A 20,370-nucleotide genomic window follows, 5' to 3' on the forward strand; every position below is an offset into this window, starting at 1 on the left:
TACTCATTTGTAATAAATCCATTTTTTAAAAGTGGGTTGGAGTAAAGTGTGATTTCCTCAGGTGCTTTAATGGATTTTGATGGTGCATACTGAATTATGAGCAGTTTTGCATCAGATATGACTAAAACTGATTGTATTTAAATTGCATAAGATTTCCCCATATTAAGCTCTGTTCATGACAAATATACTGACATTATCCCAATCATTACACAATTAGACCCATGGCCTGGCAGTTTTAGGTCAACGTGTCAAACTCAAGGCTAGGGGGGCCAAATCAGGCCCTTAAGAGCATCCAATTTGCCCCTCAGGAGAAAGTGAAATGACTGAAGAAAACTTAATCTTTGTGTAAATTACCAACTAATTCAGTTGTAGATATCTTAGCCCCTTAAAATAAATACATTCAACAAAACTCCACAATATTTGCAATATTTGCTCAGTTTTTCTTTTTTTTAATATCAGATAATGACAAACTATGGCACAATAATATTCAAATTACTCGTTTTAATTTTTCCGCCTATAATCTGTGGTCCAGAGATCAACCTGGTTCATATTTGGTCTCTGAACTAAAAATAGATTGACACACCTGTGTTACGGCATCTAAATTCTCAACCAAAAAAATAAATAAACATCACTTCATTAGAGGCTGTTTTCTTCTTCTTCTTCTTCTTCTTCTTCTTCTTCTTCTTCTTCTTCTTCTTCTTCTTCTTATCAGTGTATCTAAACCCATTAATGTGTGCATTAAAGCACGTTAGTGGATTATTATATTAGATATATTATCAACATATACACATACATATGATGGTGTACTGTATATTAATTGTATATCAATGCAGTTATTGACGACAAATAACCAAAAATCCCAGTTATGTCTCTCGGAATCACTGGATTCAAATCTTCCGATTAACTATTTGAGTTTACATGAATCACGTAACGGTCAAGCATTTCGAACTTCCGTTATCGCAACTCTCTCTCTAAATTACTCTGATCACATCAACTTTAACTTTTAAGAAGTCTTTAACTGAGAGTTGGAGAAAAGTCAAAATAACATGTTCAAGTTCATTGTTTATTGTGAAGTTCATCCACAGCTGTGGTGTTTTTAATTCTCGGTAAAACAACGAGGGAGGCCATGACTAAATCACTCTGATTTTATAATAACTCTAACATGAAATAATGAAATAAACATTGTAATGTATACAAATGCAGCTGCTCTCCACATTCGTTCTCATTAACACTAGAGTCCTGTTTGCCAGCATGCATTACAAGGCAGGTGTGAGCGTGACGCTGCTATGGTGTGACACTCCCATGGGTAAAAAACTCTCTTCTGTCAACACCTCTTGGGTGAAATCCCAGCGCATCACTGACAGAGGAGAGGAATTGGTTCTTCTTGTCTCTTCCCCCAGTGATGAAAACCTTGTTGTTGTAGGCAGCGATGCCTTAACTCACTGTTTCCCCTTAGACTGGTCTTAAGGGACCAGGAGAAGAGTAGCAGTTGAGGGTGCATGGCTCCACCTATAAAGTAATAAGAGGAAATACATTGAAATTTCATGTAATTAAGTAGATTTCACCAAAATCAAGACTCATAATAAGCACTTGAGTACATTTATAGAGTGAGACTTGACTGGTAGTGCCAACATACCAACAACATAGACGCAGTTCTTGAATGTGAGCGCATTTGTGCATTTAGTTTCAATGGAAATTGAAATAAATAAATACATCTTGTCAAAGGCCAGTTTTCCATTTGTCCTGCAACCAATAACAAAGACCCATCCATCAAAGCTTGCAGCAGTAAAGGAGCTCACGCCCTCGCAAGAGGTGTGACCTACAGCAAGATCAGCCAGATGGAATGAATGAAAATAGAAAACGACAAAGAAATAATGAAATTACAATATACTGTGTAGTAGTGGATGAAGGGATGAAACAGCTTTGCTGGGATGAATAATTTTTAAGAAAGTGACAATATGGGTTTCAGGAGTTCATGAGAATACATTTCTATTTGTGAAGAGAAAAGAGAAATGAAATGAATGACTAAAATATATTTTTTTGAAAGCTAAAAGGAAACATCGCCATGATTCATTTGAAAATCAATGTACAAGTACTGATTTTGGCCTTCAATGAAAATTGTAGTATTTATTGTGCTAATGTGAGTTACAATAATAAATATCCTGTCAACATTCTTGTAATCTCTGCCAAGGTAATATTTTCACTGGAGTTTATCCATTTGTTTGTTTGTCTCTTAGCAGGTTTACACCAAAAGTACTAAACAGATTTTAACCAAAGATAGACATTACATCATGGAAAATTCCATTATATTTTGGAGTGGATCTGGATCAATATATTGATTCTGGGCCATATTGGAAAAATCAAAACATCCCTTTCTCTCATCATTGATGAAATTTCAAAAATGTATATCAGTTTGTAATTGACTGATTTTTATGAAATTTGATGGTATTTTCAGGTTGGTTCCTCAACTACCACACTGAGTTTCATCCAGATTGGATCCATTGTGGACTTTATTGCAATTTGCAACAAAAAAAAAACAAAAAACAAAAAAACTGACTAACTGACAATATCTGTCTCTGTGTTTTAGCTTAACTTTTTACTGTTGTTTTTTCACTGTTTTAGCTTAATTTTTTATTGTGGTTTGATACTATGCACTGTTGTGGTTTTTTTATGCACTGTAAAGTGACCTTGGATGACCTGAAAGGTGCTACTTTTCAAATAAAATGTATTAATATTATTATAATTATTACTCTTGTTTATGGAATATTATGATCCAAAGCTCCATTGTCACATTGAGGAAAACACGTTGCATTACAACAAGTGGAGTTTTCACCTGCGACCAGCGGTTATGAAAAGCATTGGAGACCTCCACAGTATACCACAGTCTCTTGGCTCCACCAAATCCACCAAGTGCATACATTTTCCCAGCATGGACTGCCATCTTGTGTCTCCAGCGCCTGTTTAACAGAGGCTCGATTAAGATCCACTTATCCTGAGCTCCATTATATATCCAAACATCACGCTGCGCCTCTTTACCTCCTACAGGGAAGAGAGAAATCTGTCACAGCAGCTCCTAAGCCAAAAAAATCGTGTTGGTGGGCTATTTTGATGCACAACAAAAGACAATAAAGGAATGCGTCTATTGATTTCATCTAGTTGTTTATCTGTCGTGTCCAAACTAGGACTGAGAAAGCCCATTCAAACTTACCACCTACTGTTACATTTTGGTGAGTGTGTTTCCAGGTGTAAACAGCAAATCTACTGCTGATGTTGGTTCTGATGAGGTTTATCTTCACATTATTTTTGCTTAAAGGTATTTTCTGAACTTTTCTGATAAAAGTGTTATTTTTGAAGATATGAAATAACCACAGGAACCTTTTTAAGTAATACGTTAGAGCAGTGATATTCCATCGCCGTGTGAGAGCTCCACAGGGTGTGCTGACTAAAATCATCCAATTTCGGTCACTTTGCGATGAATGGCTCTGAGTGCCTTTAGCATTCATAGACAGAATGATGGTATCACAATAACAAACACAGTAGACAAGATTTAAATGAGAAACTAAATGTTTGTTTACCAGATATGTATAGACTTTCATTGTGATAGGAAGGTGATACAGGCAAACTCCACCCATTTCTTGAAACAGTGAGAATGAAGAGTTCATTTTAAGTGCTACTTCCAATGATCAGGAACATCTCTGATAGAAAGTGCTGCTTACGTGGCTTGGTTCGTGCAGAGACCAAACACAAACACGTTTATTCTGTAGATAGACATAACATAATACAAAATTTGAAAAACTATAGAAAAAAGAATAGAACTGGCTTTACTGTAGTGTCGTGTCAGCTTATTTGATTCCACCTTTTCACATATTACACGGGTTCCAGTATATGTAGCCAGCGATTGACCATGTTCAATCAAGTGTTCTATAGTAATAATAATGCATTGGATTTTATATAGCGCTTTATCATAGACACTCAAAGCACTTTACAGAATTAAGGCATTATTCTTTCGCTCCACACTTAGTGGTGGTGAGCTACAATTGAAACCACTGCTGCCCTGGGGCAGACTGACGGAAGCAAGGCTGCAATAGTGCGCCATCGGCCCCTCCGACCACCTCCCACACACTACATCATACTAGGCAATGTGGGTGAAGTGCCTTGCCCTGGGACACAATGACAGATACCACTGGAGCGACTGTCTCCCGCTGTGACACCTGGAATTCTCAGTGGTCTCCTATCCAACTACTAACCAGGCCCAGACCTGCTTAGCTTCCAAGATCTAACAAGATCGGCCAATGACTGGTATGGCCACCCAAGTATAACACACTCTTTACTCTTTGCATCATCCTCTGCATAATGTTTTCCAAACAATGTCCAGGAAGCTTCAGAAAGTATTTCTGATGGACTATCTGAGAGAAGTGTGTGCAGTGATAAAGTCCTGAGCCCTGCTCCTCAGGGCTGGGAGCTCTCCAGATGCAAAGACTTGCTCAGAAAGCTGGCACATGCATCCAGCACATCTCGCACCAACTAAAATTACTGGTTGATGGAACATTTTGGAAAAAAAAAAAAAATGCTTGAAATGTGTGAAAGTATAATACCTGTCGCCAAACCCTTGCAGCAAAAAAGAACAACGGAAGAAATCTGCTTACTATGCCAAAAATAAATAACAAGAAGAGCACTCAGAGAGAAAGATGTACTCCATATTCACCAGATATTGACAGTTATCTGGATCAGTGATCCTGATCATGGTACCATGATCATTCACACCTTAAAGACTTGTAAGACATTTCTATATCAATTTAAAACAATACAGTTGGTCCAAATGTATGGGCACCCCCATATTTTTGAAAAATCCCAATAGACTAAAGCGCAAAGCTAATCTGATCCAGATGATCAGTGGGATAATTAAAAAAACCAATGTGACATAACTGAGTCAAATTTCATAAAGATTCAACCAAGATACACAATTTTATTGACTTTAAACTGATCCAGAATCCCTAAATTGACCTGCATCCTCCAAAATATAATGGAACCTTCCATGGCCTAAATACTACATTTGGTTAAAATTTTGTGAACATATTATAATAATAACTTGTGAAAATATGACCTCCTTGGCAGAAGTTATACATTCCAACTTGGCATTTATGTGGAAATGTGTGTCTTCCAAAATTAATTTTGAATACTTTACTTTTATACCATAAGTTACACATTAATGATGTTTGCGCTAACCTTTAACTTCATTCAAAATTACATAGTTTTACATAGAAAAACAGATCAAGTCTCTCATGCATACTTGCTATGCCTTGTCTAAGCTGGAGGCAAGTGTGTATGGATGTAGCTATGAAAGTGTAGTGAGAATGAGAAATTAATTCAATTATTGCAACTTTATTACCAGTTAATTACTATATATAAAATGCAAAACAACCAAAGTAAACAAATGTAATTGTTTGGTTTGGTTTGTTGCCGATTTGTCTTTTGCTTCCATATTGACAGATATTCACTTTAACCAAGAGAAAAGAAGGTCAAACTTGAGTTTCTTTTCTCCCAAAAGGTCATAAGTTTACCATCAAGTCACATGATAATTTTTTCTTTAAAGGAATAATAAAAACAAGACACTGATGTTTACAAAGTGTGGTGTCCAACAGTTTCCTTGAATCTGAGTAGCAGCCTACGGCGTTTTCTGTACATTTGCTTTAGCGATGTGGACTTGACTGGCGTAGGTGTATTCTAGAAGAGAGCACATTGTTCTGCTGTCCACTCTTTTTATTTCCATACACACCTCATGACTCTCCTTAAGTCCATCACAGAACATGGACCTAGGTTTAGATAAAACGTCAGTAAATGTATAAAGCTTTAGAAAAATGATTTTACCTGAAGAATTGACAGCAGTGACAGGGTTTCCTTGGATGGACAATGTCACATTGGTCAGTGGAGAAAACTTTCATCTTCCCTTAAGTCACTGATCCCTGCTGTGTCGTCTTTGAAGCAGAGGTGGACTGTGACAAAAAATAAAGCCCTGACATTTTCTGTCCAGACCAGCCACTACATTATCAGGGACACCACATAGCCATTATTAAGTCAGTGATTGTCAATATGTGGCTCTTTATGTGTTAATTTTAATCATTATTACCCCAGAAAACCTTAAAAGGAGGAAACATTTTTTTTCAAACCTTTTAACCTATTTCCTTTGGCTATTTAGTAACTTAATTTGTCCCATTTTTGCCCCTTTTCAAAAAAGTTCCGACACTTTTTTCAGATTTTAGCTCCTTTTGCCAATTGACAAAATCTTTTTCCTTTTTGTCCATTTTTGCAAGTTCTTTTTGATACTTTTATCCAGTTTTTTTTCTTTTCTTTTTCTTTTGGCCACTTTTCATCCAAATAAGCTAACTTTCCCAATAAATACTGCTTGTTTCCGTTTTTCCCTACACTTTGCCTTTATTTTCTTTCACATTTTTGTTTGTTTGCCACATTTTGCCCATTTAAGCTAACTTTAGTCATTACGTACTACCTGGTTTCTCTTTATTTTCTATTTTTTCCGGCACTCTTGACTGCTTTTGGTCCATATTAGTCACTTTACACTCTTTTCTTGCCACATTTTTGCCACTTTTGGACCATTTTTGGCCACCTGTTACCATGTTTGCCTCTACTAACTCATTAGAGAAAAAAAACATAGCGGACTAGACCAAAGAATCACACTTCTTCTTCTGTTACTTCAGATCTGCAGTTGTTCACAACAGCCACATTAAAGCATCTGACAAAGGAAACACAAAGTATACAGTATACCTTTGTGTATTACAAATAGTAATATCAACCAGAGTTGTTGATGCATTTTTTCTTTTCTTGTCTTTGCACACTTCAGGTTTCCGAGCTACAGGGAACTTCTGTACAACATTTGTTTCAACACACTTCCTCTTTCTTTCAGTGTTAAAAACATCTTTTCTAAGTCTAGTCTCAAAGGTATAGGACAAAGGATTCCTCCTGCTTAAACTAAAGCGCTTCATTAGAAAGTAGAAACACACCATCTTCCTTTGTTACATGTCTTACACAATAATGTTCTTTTCACACCGGTTCCTCGCGAGGATAGAAAAGGATAAAATTGTGAGAAGCATTGTGACCAGAAGGCGTGCTGATTATTCCTCACCTGGTTTGTTTCATGCACGAGGGAGCTCTAAAAGATGCAGCACCAGCCTTCTATTCTTCCTGCGATGCTCAGCCACACTGCAGTAAAACCCTTTATACTTTAAAGCAGCTGTTTCCAACAAGTTATCTAAAATTATGGATCATGAACAGTAAAATGTATGCTTATATATTCTTTTGTTTGTTAGAGTGACATATTTGTTTTTTTCTTTAAAGGTCCCATGTCATGCTATTTTTCACCCATCTTCATTTCTTCTAAGAACCACAAAAACGTAGTATTTGAGGTATATTTTCCCAAACTCACCTGTCTGAGCAACTTTACACAAACAGGCTGATTTGAGTGAGTGGGCGTGTCTATAGACGGGACACTGACTTCCTCCTCCCCGTACGGTGACGTAGGGCCAGAGGAAGGAGGGCCCGCCCTCCTCCCACCCACTCCGTAGCCGAGCTCATGCTGCTTTATAAACACGAGACAGAGCGTGGGGGCGGGGCGTTCACCGGTGCATACATAGACTGTAGAAAATACATACATAGCACTGTGCGAAGGATGCTGAAATGCTCACCTTCGTGGGCGTGTCTGTTTACATGTCAATCACGGCAGAGAGCTTCCTGGAGGCGTGGCTTCTCCAGCTCAGTGCTGCATCAAATTCGTCATCAAAGTGGGAACGCGTCATCAAATTGGAGCGAGGTGTTTGGGCTCACCCTGCAGTAAGAAAGGAGCAAATCACCCTCTAAATAACAATTGAGGGAATCAATGAAAAAAACACTTTGGGCATGTGTATGAAGCCCTAATAGCACTTTAATCATGTTTAAAACACAGAAAAGTTGATTTAACATAACATGCTCCCTTTAAGGAAGTGGCACAGCACACCTGAAAGTCACTAAAATCAGCAACATGTTTAAAATACAGGACTAAGAAACCTGTGTAGATTAGATAATCCATAGTAAATTAAATATGAAAAAAATCTCTTTATGTAATGTGCTGAATATATCTCATGACTCCAGTGATGCCGTCAGGGCCCACACTCTGTGAATCATATCCTGAATACCTGCATTTATGTGTGTATCACATGCATATGATTGGAGTCTATCACTGTTTGTATAATACTGATGGAAGTTCACGTCTGAATGATGACGCACCAGTTGTTGGTGCGTTAGCAACACATTCTGTTGGCCGCAGGACTTGGACCTGTTACCATGCATCTATTTCTAATGCTTTGAAGAGTATTCAAGGTCACAGAACAAGGTCAATCAGGTCCCCACTGACTGCTTCAGCTCTGCTACTATATTGAAAATACTTCCCTGATAGTATAATGCTTCTTTTAATATTGTACATTTATATTTTTTTGGTTCTCAGAGTCCATCTCTTTGTCCTCTTGCACTACCCTGTTTTTAGAAATAAGAATTAATTTTCAAACGCTCGCCAGTTTAAAGGTTCAGTGCTGGACGATTGTTAATACATTTAAAAAAATTCCTTAGATAAATATAAACATTTAACAACATTACATTTTATGTTAATGTTCAGCCATATTGGGGAACTCTTGATTTCCTGTTTCAAACTCTTTCTTCCCATTATGGTGAAAATTAATACAAAAATATCTCTTTCCAATCTCTACTTCAGCCTTAATAATTCAACATTCTCTCTAATGTAGGATGCCCTTAAAGTAACTTAACAAAATAGGAGAATTTAGAATAAAGTGAATAAATTACAACATCCACTATTGTTTAACCAGCCTGCAAATCATATGTGCCTTCAATTCTCCTCAGTTTGTATCAACTACATCTCAGTTATCTTCTGATGCTTAACATGGGGAATAAAAAAACAAAAAAAGTTTTAACAAAAGAACGCATGAGAAAGCAGAAAACGAAGAGGGAGGACTGCTTTTGAACAAATTCAGCAGAACCAGACTCAGCAGCTTTCAGCCTCGATGGGTTTGGGACATTATATTCATGAAGCAGGGTGGAGGGCTGGTGGAGAAATGACATTAGTCCAGATATTACAAGATGGAGAGGCTGCGAATCACAGATCAAATTTAAAACCTTGAAATACATACAGAAGATAGAAGCGAAGCATTTGATTATGCGTGTGTTTCTTTTTTTTTACAAACGCATTAGCTCAATATTCAGAATTATGTTTAAAAAAAAAAAGATGATAGATGAGACTATAAAACTTGATCTTGTGTTTTAACCAAGCGTCATGTTTTTCTGCCCGTGATCTTACCACAAACCACAGCTTCCTTTTGCAGAAACATTGCAGATGCTGCAGGGAACACCACAGCCTTCCTTCCGGCAGAAGGCTCCTGAATAGGTCCGTAAAAGCTCAGGCAGATAATCTCACAGTGTTTTATTCTGCTTGGTTGACAGTTAGTATGCTCAGGGCGGTGAGTTAACTATTGAAACAAGATCAGGATGAGTGGGTCCCTGTTCTCCCTTTGGGGAGCCAGAGCGGTCCTGTGGCTGAGTCTGCTCCTGCAGAGTGGTAAGCAATTACAATAAACCCTTCAGTTTTATTGAGGTCTTATGGGCAATTATAGAGTATTAGAAGAACATTAATTATTAAACACAAAGCTTGCAAACAGTAAGTTCTATAAATAAGATGTGAAACTCTATTGTTTTTGTGTAAATTGTGAGATTATCTTATAGGTTGTGTATGATTAGAAAAAGTAAAAGGCCCTAAAAAAAGGACTAAATATGTAATGTGTCTTAATATTAAACATTGCTTGTACTTGTGGCAAATGTAAGCCATAATACAATGTGGGCCTACATGATAATTCAGTATATAAGTTCATTTAACAAAGACCAAAGATCATTTATGAATAATCATTTCCTTTTGGCACGCTTTACACTTCATTTTTCAGATGAATGGTCCAATTAAAGTACGCAGGCAATTATTTTTAAGAAAAACTTTTAAAACATAAAAAAAAGAAAAGAAAAAAAATTTGTAATAATTAGCTTTGTTTGTTTGAGTTAAAAATATTTATATTTGTTTACCCTTTGAGTAGGCTATATGTGCGCCACAGGTATGTTTCATTTTTTATTTGCACTATGCTGAGATGCTAAGGGAAAAGTTTATTATTTTTTAAATTGTAATGTTATATATTATAAAATATGTAGTTATCTGATTTCTTAATTATAAAACTGAAGCTACTGTGAAGGCGCTGTTGCACATTTGCTTAAACCTGGGTTAAAGCTTGAAATTGATGAACGACAGAGCCTCATTTACTTTTTATTTTGGGTTTGTTCTAAGCATTTTAACTCTTGAGGACAATCACAGCAATAAAGTTGCACTTTTGACAATATATCTGATGTCTGCAGTCATTTTTAAGTGCATTAAAAAAAATCAAAAATCTAATCAAAAATCAAAATTTTCTTTAAAAAATTGTAGATTTTTTTTTAGGCAAAATCGCCCAGCCCTAGTTATTGTGTATTTGATGTTGACATCACAATTACATTGATCAAAAACCAGATGTCTACACTTGTCCACGAGAGGCTTTGAATAATAATGATAAAAAAATAAATAAACAATAGAAGTAATAAGAAAATAAAGGGTAAATATGCAGTGTAGAGTAAAATAACAACAGTGAAAGAGAAGCAGTTTTCAAATTAAACACATAAATTAGCTACAAAGATAAGGTGAGAAGGTTAAGCAAGCAGTCAATTAAGAATGTTCATGTGAGCACTATTGTTTAGATGTTTGCCATTGTTTGAGTCCTTTGTTAAAGCATTTCTAGTTAGTTTGAATATGTATATATTGAAGATATATGACACGGCTTGCTTTATCCAGATTTTGATGTATATATTTGTGGTTCATGCCTCATTCAGGAGAGGCCCAAGTCCACACCGAAGTGCAGGCTGGACCACTGTATCGTGTGGTCGGATCTCCGCTCTCCATCTCCTGCAATGTGAGTGGTTTCCAAATTGAGAGTTCCGAAAAACAATTTCAATTTATCTTTAAGACAGCTTCAGGAAATGAGATCAACATCATCAGCACAGAAGATGATAGTTTTGGCTACGCTGTTTATCAAACACGCATGTTGAAGAAAGACATCGGTGTGACGCGTGTATCTCCAAACTCAGTTTTGTTTGAGATACAAAGCCTTCAGAAAGGAGATGAAGGAGAGTATCACTGCAATGTAGTGAACTCTGAATATAGATATAATGGAAAATACAGTGCTGCAACAACTGTCAAAGGTAACAGATCACTTCCTGCTCTCTGTGTATCTGTGTGTATGTACTGTAAAAGCAATGTCTAAATTCTTCCTTGTTTTCTCGCTGATGTTACAGTAATCGACAACTCCCTGAGTGTTTCCTCACCTGGCCCCACCTCAATGAGCTTTGACCAAGGCGATACTTTAACTTTGACTTGCCAGGCCTTCAGCAAAACCACCCAGCACACCCACCTTTCATTCACATGGTATCTACATAGGGATGGAGAGGATAATATACAACCTATTATATCTCTGGACAGAGATTTCACCCTGAAACCAGGTCACGGCTTTGAAGAGCGATACCAAGCAGGAATCATCAGCTTAGATAAACTGAAGGAAGCCACCTATAAGCTGAAAATTGCAGACCTCGAGGTGTCAGACCAAGGCAACATCTACTGCCAGGCTCAAGAGTGGGTCCAAGATCCTGATGACTCTTGGTACCCCATTGCACAGATGAAAGGCACAGAAATCACAGTTAAAGTTAAAGCCTCAGGTAAAAAGCAGCATTCATTACATTTATTTGTTTCCAGTCACGCTCTATTCTCTTATTTCTGAATCCATGTACCCCCTTTCGCCCGACTATAACATTTTGCTTAGAAAACAAATTAAAAACAACTATAGAGCATAATGATGGAATAAACAAGTGATAACACACATTTTAAAAAATCTCATTTTGTAAATAAGTGGAAAGAAACAGTATTTAGAGCAGTGGTTCCCATCTTTTTTTTGGATTGTGACCCCATTTATATATAAAGAATTTTTGGCGAGCCCCCAAAGACATAATTCGTTTTTTGATCATTTTTGAGCTCATATTTATTTTTTTATTTTTTTTGTTTATTCCTTGATTTTAGTTGAACTAGATTTACATTTCAAAAAAGTGAAAGTATAGAATGCAGTTGTTTAAGACTGTGTGTTAAAAAAAAGAATCAAAATAAAACATTTAAAAAATCTATTCAGAAATTTTAGACGACCCAACATGGGCTCCCGTCCCCAAGATTGAAAAACACTGACTTAGTGGCTCCTGAATAGATTTATTTTTATAGCTTTTATCATTTCCGGTCATCTCATGCCTGGGGTGGGACCAACACTAACACTTTATTTGTTCATTTTCCACTGTCTCTCTCTCAAGTGCCCCCCTGTAGTCCCATCACGTACCCCGAGCGGTACACGTACCCCCATTTAAGAAACACTGCTCTATTCAAATAAAAGCTGAACCAGATACGAGTCGACTCATTTATCTTAGCAGTTCCATTGAACGCTTTGCTGAAGTTATAACAGGATGTGTCAATCTTGGTTTCTTATATGTTTTTTTTTGAGTAGACGTGATGCCAGATGCATCGTCTATGAAGGTGCAGATCTTTACTCAGCAGACAACTCTGCAGGAGGACCAGGAGCTGCTGTTGTCCTGCAAAATAGACACACTGAAACCAGAGGGAAGGTTCTTTTCTGTGGCATGGCTTCGAGGAGGCGTCGAGCTCGCTCGCATCGGCCCCACGGGCATTTTGTCTGTGGGCTCTGAATACGGTGGACGGGAAATGAAAAGAGAGCTCAGAGTAAAACGGACTGGAAGCACAGATTACAATCTCATTTTACAGAGTGTCAGAACGGAGGACCAGGGAGAGTATAAATGTAGAGCCTGGCTTGAAGTCAGAGGCTCGGATGGATCCTTCACAAAGGAAGCTTCTGTGGACTCTGACTCTCAGCTGGTCAGCATCTCTGCCACAGGTCTGATAAATCAAAGGCATTCTTACTGAGATCATTGCACATGCTAATATTCAGAGCTTCATTGTGTATTTTAGTTGTTTGTTTTAGATGCAATGGTTTTCTTACAACTTGTGATTTATTTACCTTCACAGAAAGTGAACTCTCACTCAAAATGCACGACTTCACAAATATCACAGAAGGAGAGAGGCTGAGGCTTGACTGTAAAGTGGAAAAGATCAAAGGTCAACTCTCTGTTATTTGGCAACACAAGTCCACATCCGCAGCCCAGTTTACCAATATCACCAGTCTAAGTCAGGACGGGGTTATCCAGATATCGGAAGCGTTCACCGGTCGCAAAGTGAGAGCAATGCGCCCAGCAGTCGATAGTTTCACCCTGGAGCTGGATGAGGTCAGAACTACTGATTCAGGTCTGTACCAGTGTGTTGTGATCCAATGGAAGACCAACCACCAGACTCACAGCCAGTCACAAACCACCACTGTGACAGTCTCCCCTATAGGTAAGACATGTCTTTATCACTGTGTACAGAATCAGATTCATTTAAAGAGCTTTTTAACGGCTGCAGTTGCTATTAAAGGTGCAGTCCGCAACTCTCAGATCCCCCTCCCCTCCCTCCCCGCTGCTCTCCTGCCCTGCCTCCAAACTTTCCAAAGTCCCTCACTCAGAGGAGTAAACAAGCTAACATTAGCTCAACAGCAACATTACAGTAATACAACATGCTCTGTTAAAAGCATATTACTGCAGCGCTTCTCTCTCTCAATGTGCACACACCTCAGCAGCAGCAACAACACAGTGTCACTCACAGCAGCCCACACGGAGGCTCCTGCGCACACACAAACAACACATGCACCACAGAGTTCCAGTGTAACAATTACAAATCAAACATAATGTAAATCAAGCAGCAGTAATTACCTTTCAAGTAGAAAAGTCACCAATTCCGTCGTCTAATCCTCCAGACCATACACTAAAAAAGACGGTGCCCCAGCCCGGGAAAAGGGCGGGGCCTGTGAGCAACAGCTGTCAGACAGTCCATCAAACACAATCCTGGTTCTGATTGGTTCTTTTTGCTTGGTCGTGGTACATTCTGGCATTCTGCCAAAGGATGCAGGGGGGACTCAAAGAGCCTGTTTTTTTTTTTTTCACACAAATTACAAGTTTCATGTAAAGCTGTCCTTACATAGTGACAGCTTTAGCAAATATGACGAAAAGTCACTTATATAAGAGTTGCAAACTGCACCTTTAAGGTCTAAATTGTACTGCAGTTATCAAATGCCTAAAGTAGTTGTTTTATATATTTTTTACATTTACATAATGCAATTTTGAGCAAATTCTTAGACACCCAAAGAAACCCATTTTGGATTTTGTATGCTGAGTTCAGTTTTATCAATATTTTGTGTTCTCTGTGTATGAATAAATAAAATAAATAAACAAACAGCAAAGGCAGATAGCAATGTTTGAAATGTTAATTTTTTATTTTTTATTTTATTTTATTATCAGTGGATTTTTACACATCTCACATAACATTATTTGACTAAAAAGCTACAAGCTTTAGGGTGCATAACTTATTATAATCAGAAGAAAATGATGTCTTTTGAAAATACTAAGTCCTCCAGAAGTACATTTTTGTCAACGTTACGCCACAACAGACAAATATTTGACACATAAATAATGAAAGTTAATTTTTAATGAAGCTTCATCACTTGTCATCACTGGTGTAACATTGTACTCAAGTACAAGTACAAGTAAGTCATACATAAAGTACTCAAGTACAAGTAAAAAGTAGCTGAATTAAATAGTACTCAAAGTAAAAATTACTGGTTACTTTCACCTCCACATTTATTTTTGGTGATAAGTCTTGCCACGGTTCCCTTGCATTGAGTAAATATCTCGTATATAAACTTAACAAGAGACCACATCTTGCACAATTAGAACCTAATTTATTTTCCGCAAAGGCATCTGTATAAAATAAAAGGTTTGTCAAAATGTACAATCCTTTTAAAAACTAAAATAACATCAATAAATTCAATTCAAAATAAATTCTCAGGCTCTAAATTTATGAACTCTAAAACTGAGGAAAATAATCAGCATTCAATGCTGTTTTGGCGCTGTGCATTATACAATTAATCTGGTTGGTCGGGTATGATGTAATGCATTTCATTGTTTCTTTTTTGTAGTTTCACAATGTCCGTTGATCATTTAAAAACAATAAATATATAATTTACGAAGTAAGGGTTGAGTGTAGAAATGTAACAAATTACTTAACTTCATTTAAAACACACTTAATTTTCAAGTAAAATTGCTGATTTAGAAATGTACTTAAAAAAGTACAAGTACCCATAAAAGCAACTCAATTACAGTAACATGAGTACTTGTAATCCATTACTTTCACCTCTGCAGTCATGTCATTCTATCTTTATCTAAAATAAAAATTACACATAAGAAACAAATGCCAGCATTCATTTATAAGCAAACATTGGTTTGCCAATGTTTTTCTGAGTTAAAACGCAAATACTAAGAGTACTAAATCATCTTTTCTGCTTTTATCTTCTGCTCTGGGCTGCATTGGACGTGGGAGGAAGTGATGAAAGTGTCTTTGATAAATCGCAACAGTGCAGTGGCCATTGGAGACAATGTGGACTTGATGTGTCGGATCAAAGGGCCACGTCGTGCTCTGATAGCTGTGACCTGGAGCTTGCATTGTGACACCCCTACTCCGGGTGATATACTGACAGTGTCTTCAGATGGTGCCATCAGCTGGTTTGTGAAGCAGCACCGGTACCAGGTGAAGGTAGAAACCAGGAATAATGAGGAAGTTATTTACTACCTTCAAATTATTGGTGCCAGCGACAGAGAAGCTGGAAGCTATTGCTGTGGTTTGGATGTCCGTATTGAGAATGGAAGCAGGAACCGGATTTTGTCCAATCCTGTAGCTGTCGTGGTGCACAATCAAGGTAGTTAACACCTTTCAGAATGTGAATCAATTCATTGAAATAAGAGTAATTCTTATATTGCCCTCATCACTGTTCTCCTTTTCTTCTAGAGAGTAACCTTGTCCTATCCACCAGTTCTAAAAGAAAAGAAAACATCAACACAGATATAGAATTAAAGTGCTCGGTTACGTCACAATTCTCTGCAGTTGCCCTTTATGATGTCACCTGGCTGTTTCAAGAAGCTGAAAACAAAACCATTGTACGCTCAGATCGAAATGCCTTTGTAAAGTTTGGGGCTCAGATGGAGCCAAGAAGCAGGCAGCGAATCAGCATGAGGCGTATCAGTGGACCTAGTTTTGTCTTGACTATTCGCCAAGCTGAAATCTCTGATAGAGGATCGTACATTTGCAGAGTCGAGGAATGGCTACAAAATCCTCACGGCGATTGGTATCAGCTCTCCGTGGTGTCTAAGACCACAAAACTTACAATTACGGAGCCTGGTATGTAATATTATCTATTAAAGATTATAAAGTTCAGAATAAATAAAAATATGATTTCATTAACCCTCTGGCTGTGATCTAGACAATGACCTCCGATTGGACAAGATGAATCAGCTGCTGGTCTCCAAGGAAGCAGAGGGTGTGGAGATGAAGTGTGATATCATCTCTGGTGTAACTGGTCCTTCTTACTTATACAAAGTCACCTGGTTCTACTCTGGACAACATTCTTCTACCAGGAATGTCTCCCTGGTGAAGCTTGATTACACTGGCCTACTGAGTTACCCAGAAGATGAGAGCATCCGAAACCTAAAGGACCGTCTCCAGCTGTCAAGACCCTCTCAAACCAATTTCGTTCTTACCATTCAAATGGTCCGTGAGGAGGACAGTGGAGCTTACTGGTGCCAAGTAGAGCAATATCAGCTTGATCCTCAGGGGCACTGGAAGCAAAAGGCATCTGACATTGCTGGCCCAATTACTCTAAGAGTAAATATAACAGGTAAGACACTATTTACACAGCTTAAAAAGAAGTTATAGTTCCAGCCACAGTGTAGTCTTTATTTGGAGCAAAGCTTACTGACATTTCATATAGCTTTTGTCAAACACAAATCTGTGGCTTTGCTCTTATGCTGCGTTCACACTGGATGCGGAGCAAATTTTCGTGACGTGGGCACCGCGCGAATGCTTCTGCAGGATCAAAAAACTCTTTCCCCATATTCGCTTCATATGCGCGTCTGAAGCGAATATAAAAAAGGCTCACTTCTTTTCACCATCAACTTCCTTCTGTGTAAGCTGAAGAGCCTTCAAAATGCACGATGCCGGCGCTCCTGGATTCACCAGATTAACCAACAATGCATACAACTTGGTGAGTTTCACTGTTTTATTCAGGAGCTGTGCCAAATCCAGTACCAGTAACAAAAAACTGGCCGTCTAGAGCTCCGGGTGGTCGCACACCACCACGATTATTTTCTCCTCCATGCTAAAATGGGTGAAAAGACCGGTTTTCTCGTTGACAGCCTGACGTCATTGACAACAAGAACTCTGATTGGCTTTCGCATTTGCGCGTTATGCAAAACATTCGCTGGAGTTCAATATTTTCAACTCAAGCAAATGACGAATGTCACGGAAAAACGGGAGCGCTCATACCGCGACCAATGCTCTTGCCTCGCAAATCAAACCGCGCCGACCGGAGAAGAATTTGTATGTAATCTGGCAGCGCAAACATTTTGCTCCGCCTCCAGTGTGAACGCAGCTTTAGACATTCGATTCAACCCTCTTGAGGTCAGATGGCTTTAAAAAAAGGGAGGTCAGATGACTTTAGTTCCTCAAAAACTAAAGTCCTTCTTTCACATGCATGTCATTTCATATAACACTGTGTACTTCCGTAAAACTGCATTTGTTTTGCTGACTTGTGACTCGTTTTCATCCATTTCAACTATCCTTCACCCTCTACGCCTGATCTGAGCACATACGTGTTCTCATTTTGATATTTTTAAAGGTTCGGGTGATTGTCTTGGTTCTGTTTCTTCCTCTTTATTCCTTCCCCTAGCTCAGCAAATTTATTTTGTGGTGTTTTTCCCTCTTCTGTTTTGTGTTCACTCATTGCAAAAGCTCCTTAATCACTCTTTTGTGTTTTTCTTCCCCTGATTTCTTACTCGTCTGCCTGTATACCGAGGAATTTAATTAAAGTCTCATTGATTGGTTAGACCTGACAGACAAGGGCTTATTAAAATGTTTCTCATTTAACTGTGTCCTTTTTTTCTTACAGAAAATAATCTGTCCCTTGCTAAGACGGATAGGGTGTTTAATGTGAGCATGTTGCAAGATTTCACCGTTCCCTGTCACATCATTCAGCGATCCAGCAATTTGTCCAAGTTTCATGTCACATGGTTTTGGCAGAAGACGAACCAATCTGAGCACAGCTCAATTTTCACAGTTTATAGAAACTTTACCTTAGAAACCAAGATGGGGAAAAGTGTCAGCCTGAGATTTGGATACCCCTTACCAGGACAATATGATCTCACTATTTTGAATACTGGGCCTGAAAGTAGTGGCCTGTATTTTTGTGAGGTAGAAGAGTGGTTGCTCTCTTTGAGCAGTGGATGGAGAAAAGTGGGTGTGGAACGGTCTGGAAGATTAGTCATTAAAGTTAATACAGAAGGTGAGCTACAAGTAGCACAAGTGTATTAATTAATTAATTCATTCATGCATTATAGTTTTATTTTGTCTTACAGGAAATCCTAAAACGTTCTCTGAATCTCAGTGCCATTCTATGACCTGGATAATCATTACTGTTGCCACAACCATCATCTCGCTGTTTGTCATTTTGCTACTGGTGAAAAGGATTTGCAGGAAAACACCCTTGGGAGACAAAAAGCCAGAAAAATCTCTGTGGGAAGAACAGATCAATCTTAAAGCAAGTGACTGAACCTGAGAGAGGAGGACAAAAAGCCTCCACCTTTGCATGTGCATGCTGTGACGTTTGCAGTTTTTCTTTGCAAATTAATCTAAGCACAGACAACTATTTTTTTTTCATATCTGTATATGCAGCGTCTTTGTCTACCCTCACTATTTTACTTTGAATTTTATATTTTCACCCCCGCTTTTTGCTGTGGACGACAATGCTTTGCAGCAGATGAACTTGGCTGTTTTACACCTACAAAGCAGAGTACTCTCTTACTGACTGTTTCCATTGTATGTAGCAACATGCTAGCGGGCTTAATACTGTGACTTTGATCAGAGGAAGTCAAAGCACTTTGTGGTGAGATTTTAAACATGGAGTTCTATGTCACAAAAAAATCAGACGGGAAGGATGTGGTTTTGAAGAAGACGACTGTGTGGTCCACACTTGTGACAGACGTTTGCACTGCTGCATTTTGTGGTGTAGATGGTGTAAAATAAGTCTTATGGACAACTGAGTTGCATATAATAGACAGTTTATTCGGAGGCAGGAACGTTGCAAGTGCGGTTTTCTGGCCAGAGACAGCAGGGAGAGATGAAAGACCCCCCAATCACCCCATAAACACTTGTATTACCCTCACAGGGACTATGAAAAGGATTTATTGAGGTGAAAAAGTTACTTTTTGTTCTGCTTTAACAAAAATGTGACCTGCTGAGAGCTGCTGGCCGGATTTTTGTAAACTCTGGGCTGGTCAGGGAAGGCAAACACATATAAACCTCAGAGGTATGTCATCCAACATTTGGTACATCTTTAACATTAGCTCATCACCATGTAACGAATCACCTTGCTCTTGCAAATAGTTTGGAGAAAATCAACCTATCAGTCATTCAAAAGGGGGGTTTAAAAGTACGAGATAGTAAAGGAGACATTTGATCTAGAAAGTAAGGTCATCTTCAGTCATTATTGATATAACCCACTGGGCCCCATTCTCTGAAAACATCATAGTGCACTTAGAATCAGGGCCTTTGTTCATACACATAAGGTCATTCATATGCATTTGGAAAGAGTCAATTCTTTATTCAAAAGAGTTGCCTGAAATCTGCCAATATGTACATTTGAATGCTGAAATAATGTCCAATTAAGTCCTGCAGACTTTTATGCATTACTGTGAGATGACTTTATTGTAACACAGTGGTTCTCAAACTTAACTTTCTTTTTTGAATATGAACTGTACATTAAAATTATTCGAACATGAATGTGAAAAATATTTGTGCCGTTTTTGAATTTACCAAATCCACGTGAATGCTACTAGAACAATTTGGGACTCCACAGATAATATATAAAGCAAAAAATAAACTGCTACCTGTAAACGTACAAAAACTATTCACAGACTCTATAACTTTAGAGGGAAACTAAACCTGAAACAGTAGTATGCTCGGACTAATTTAAAAAGTACGTGTATTTCTATTTGTGGGGT

The 20,370-nt window shown here is 38.1% G+C and overlaps 2 protein-coding genes across 2 annotated transcripts; one reads left to right on the forward strand and one right to left on the reverse strand.

The window, feature by feature from the left end:
- Window positions 1-1,256: 1,256 nt before the first annotated feature.
- On the reverse strand, window positions 1,257-5,942 carry LOC114455130 (kelch-like protein 6). Its single transcript, XM_028436172.1, is given in 13 exon segments — window positions 1,257-1,361; window positions 1,363-1,452; window positions 1,454-1,509; window positions 1,637-1,802; window positions 2,816-3,039; window positions 3,576-3,600; window positions 3,602-3,639; window positions 3,642-3,735; window positions 4,332-4,421; window positions 4,424-4,464; window positions 4,467-4,514; window positions 5,641-5,813; window positions 5,869-5,942. Coding segments are annotated over 13 exon segments (1,224 nt in total).
- A 3,519-nt stretch (window positions 5,943-9,461) lies between these two features.
- LOC114454737 (immunoglobulin superfamily member 3-like) lies at window positions 9,462-20,158 on the forward strand. The gene is made up of 10 exons (XM_028435439.1): window positions 9,462-9,613; window positions 10,957-11,325; window positions 11,419-11,835; window positions 12,663-13,067; window positions 13,199-13,564; window positions 15,645-16,016; window positions 16,106-16,495; window positions 16,578-16,991; window positions 18,261-18,653; window positions 18,727-20,158. Exons 1-10 carry the CDS (start codon window positions 9,544-9,546, stop codon window positions 18,918-18,920), a joined length of 3,390 nt encoding a protein of 1,129 aa, XP_028291240.1. The 5' UTR covers window positions 9,462-9,543; the 3' UTR covers window positions 18,921-20,158.
- The last annotated feature ends 212 nt before the right edge of the window (window positions 20,159-20,370 follow it).

This window comes from Gouania willdenowi, chromosome 21 (assembly GCF_900634775.1).
Source record: "Gouania willdenowi chromosome 21, fGouWil2.1, whole genome shotgun sequence".
Lineage (NCBI taxonomy): Eukaryota > Metazoa > Chordata > Actinopteri > Blenniiformes > Gobiesocidae > Gouania > Gouania willdenowi.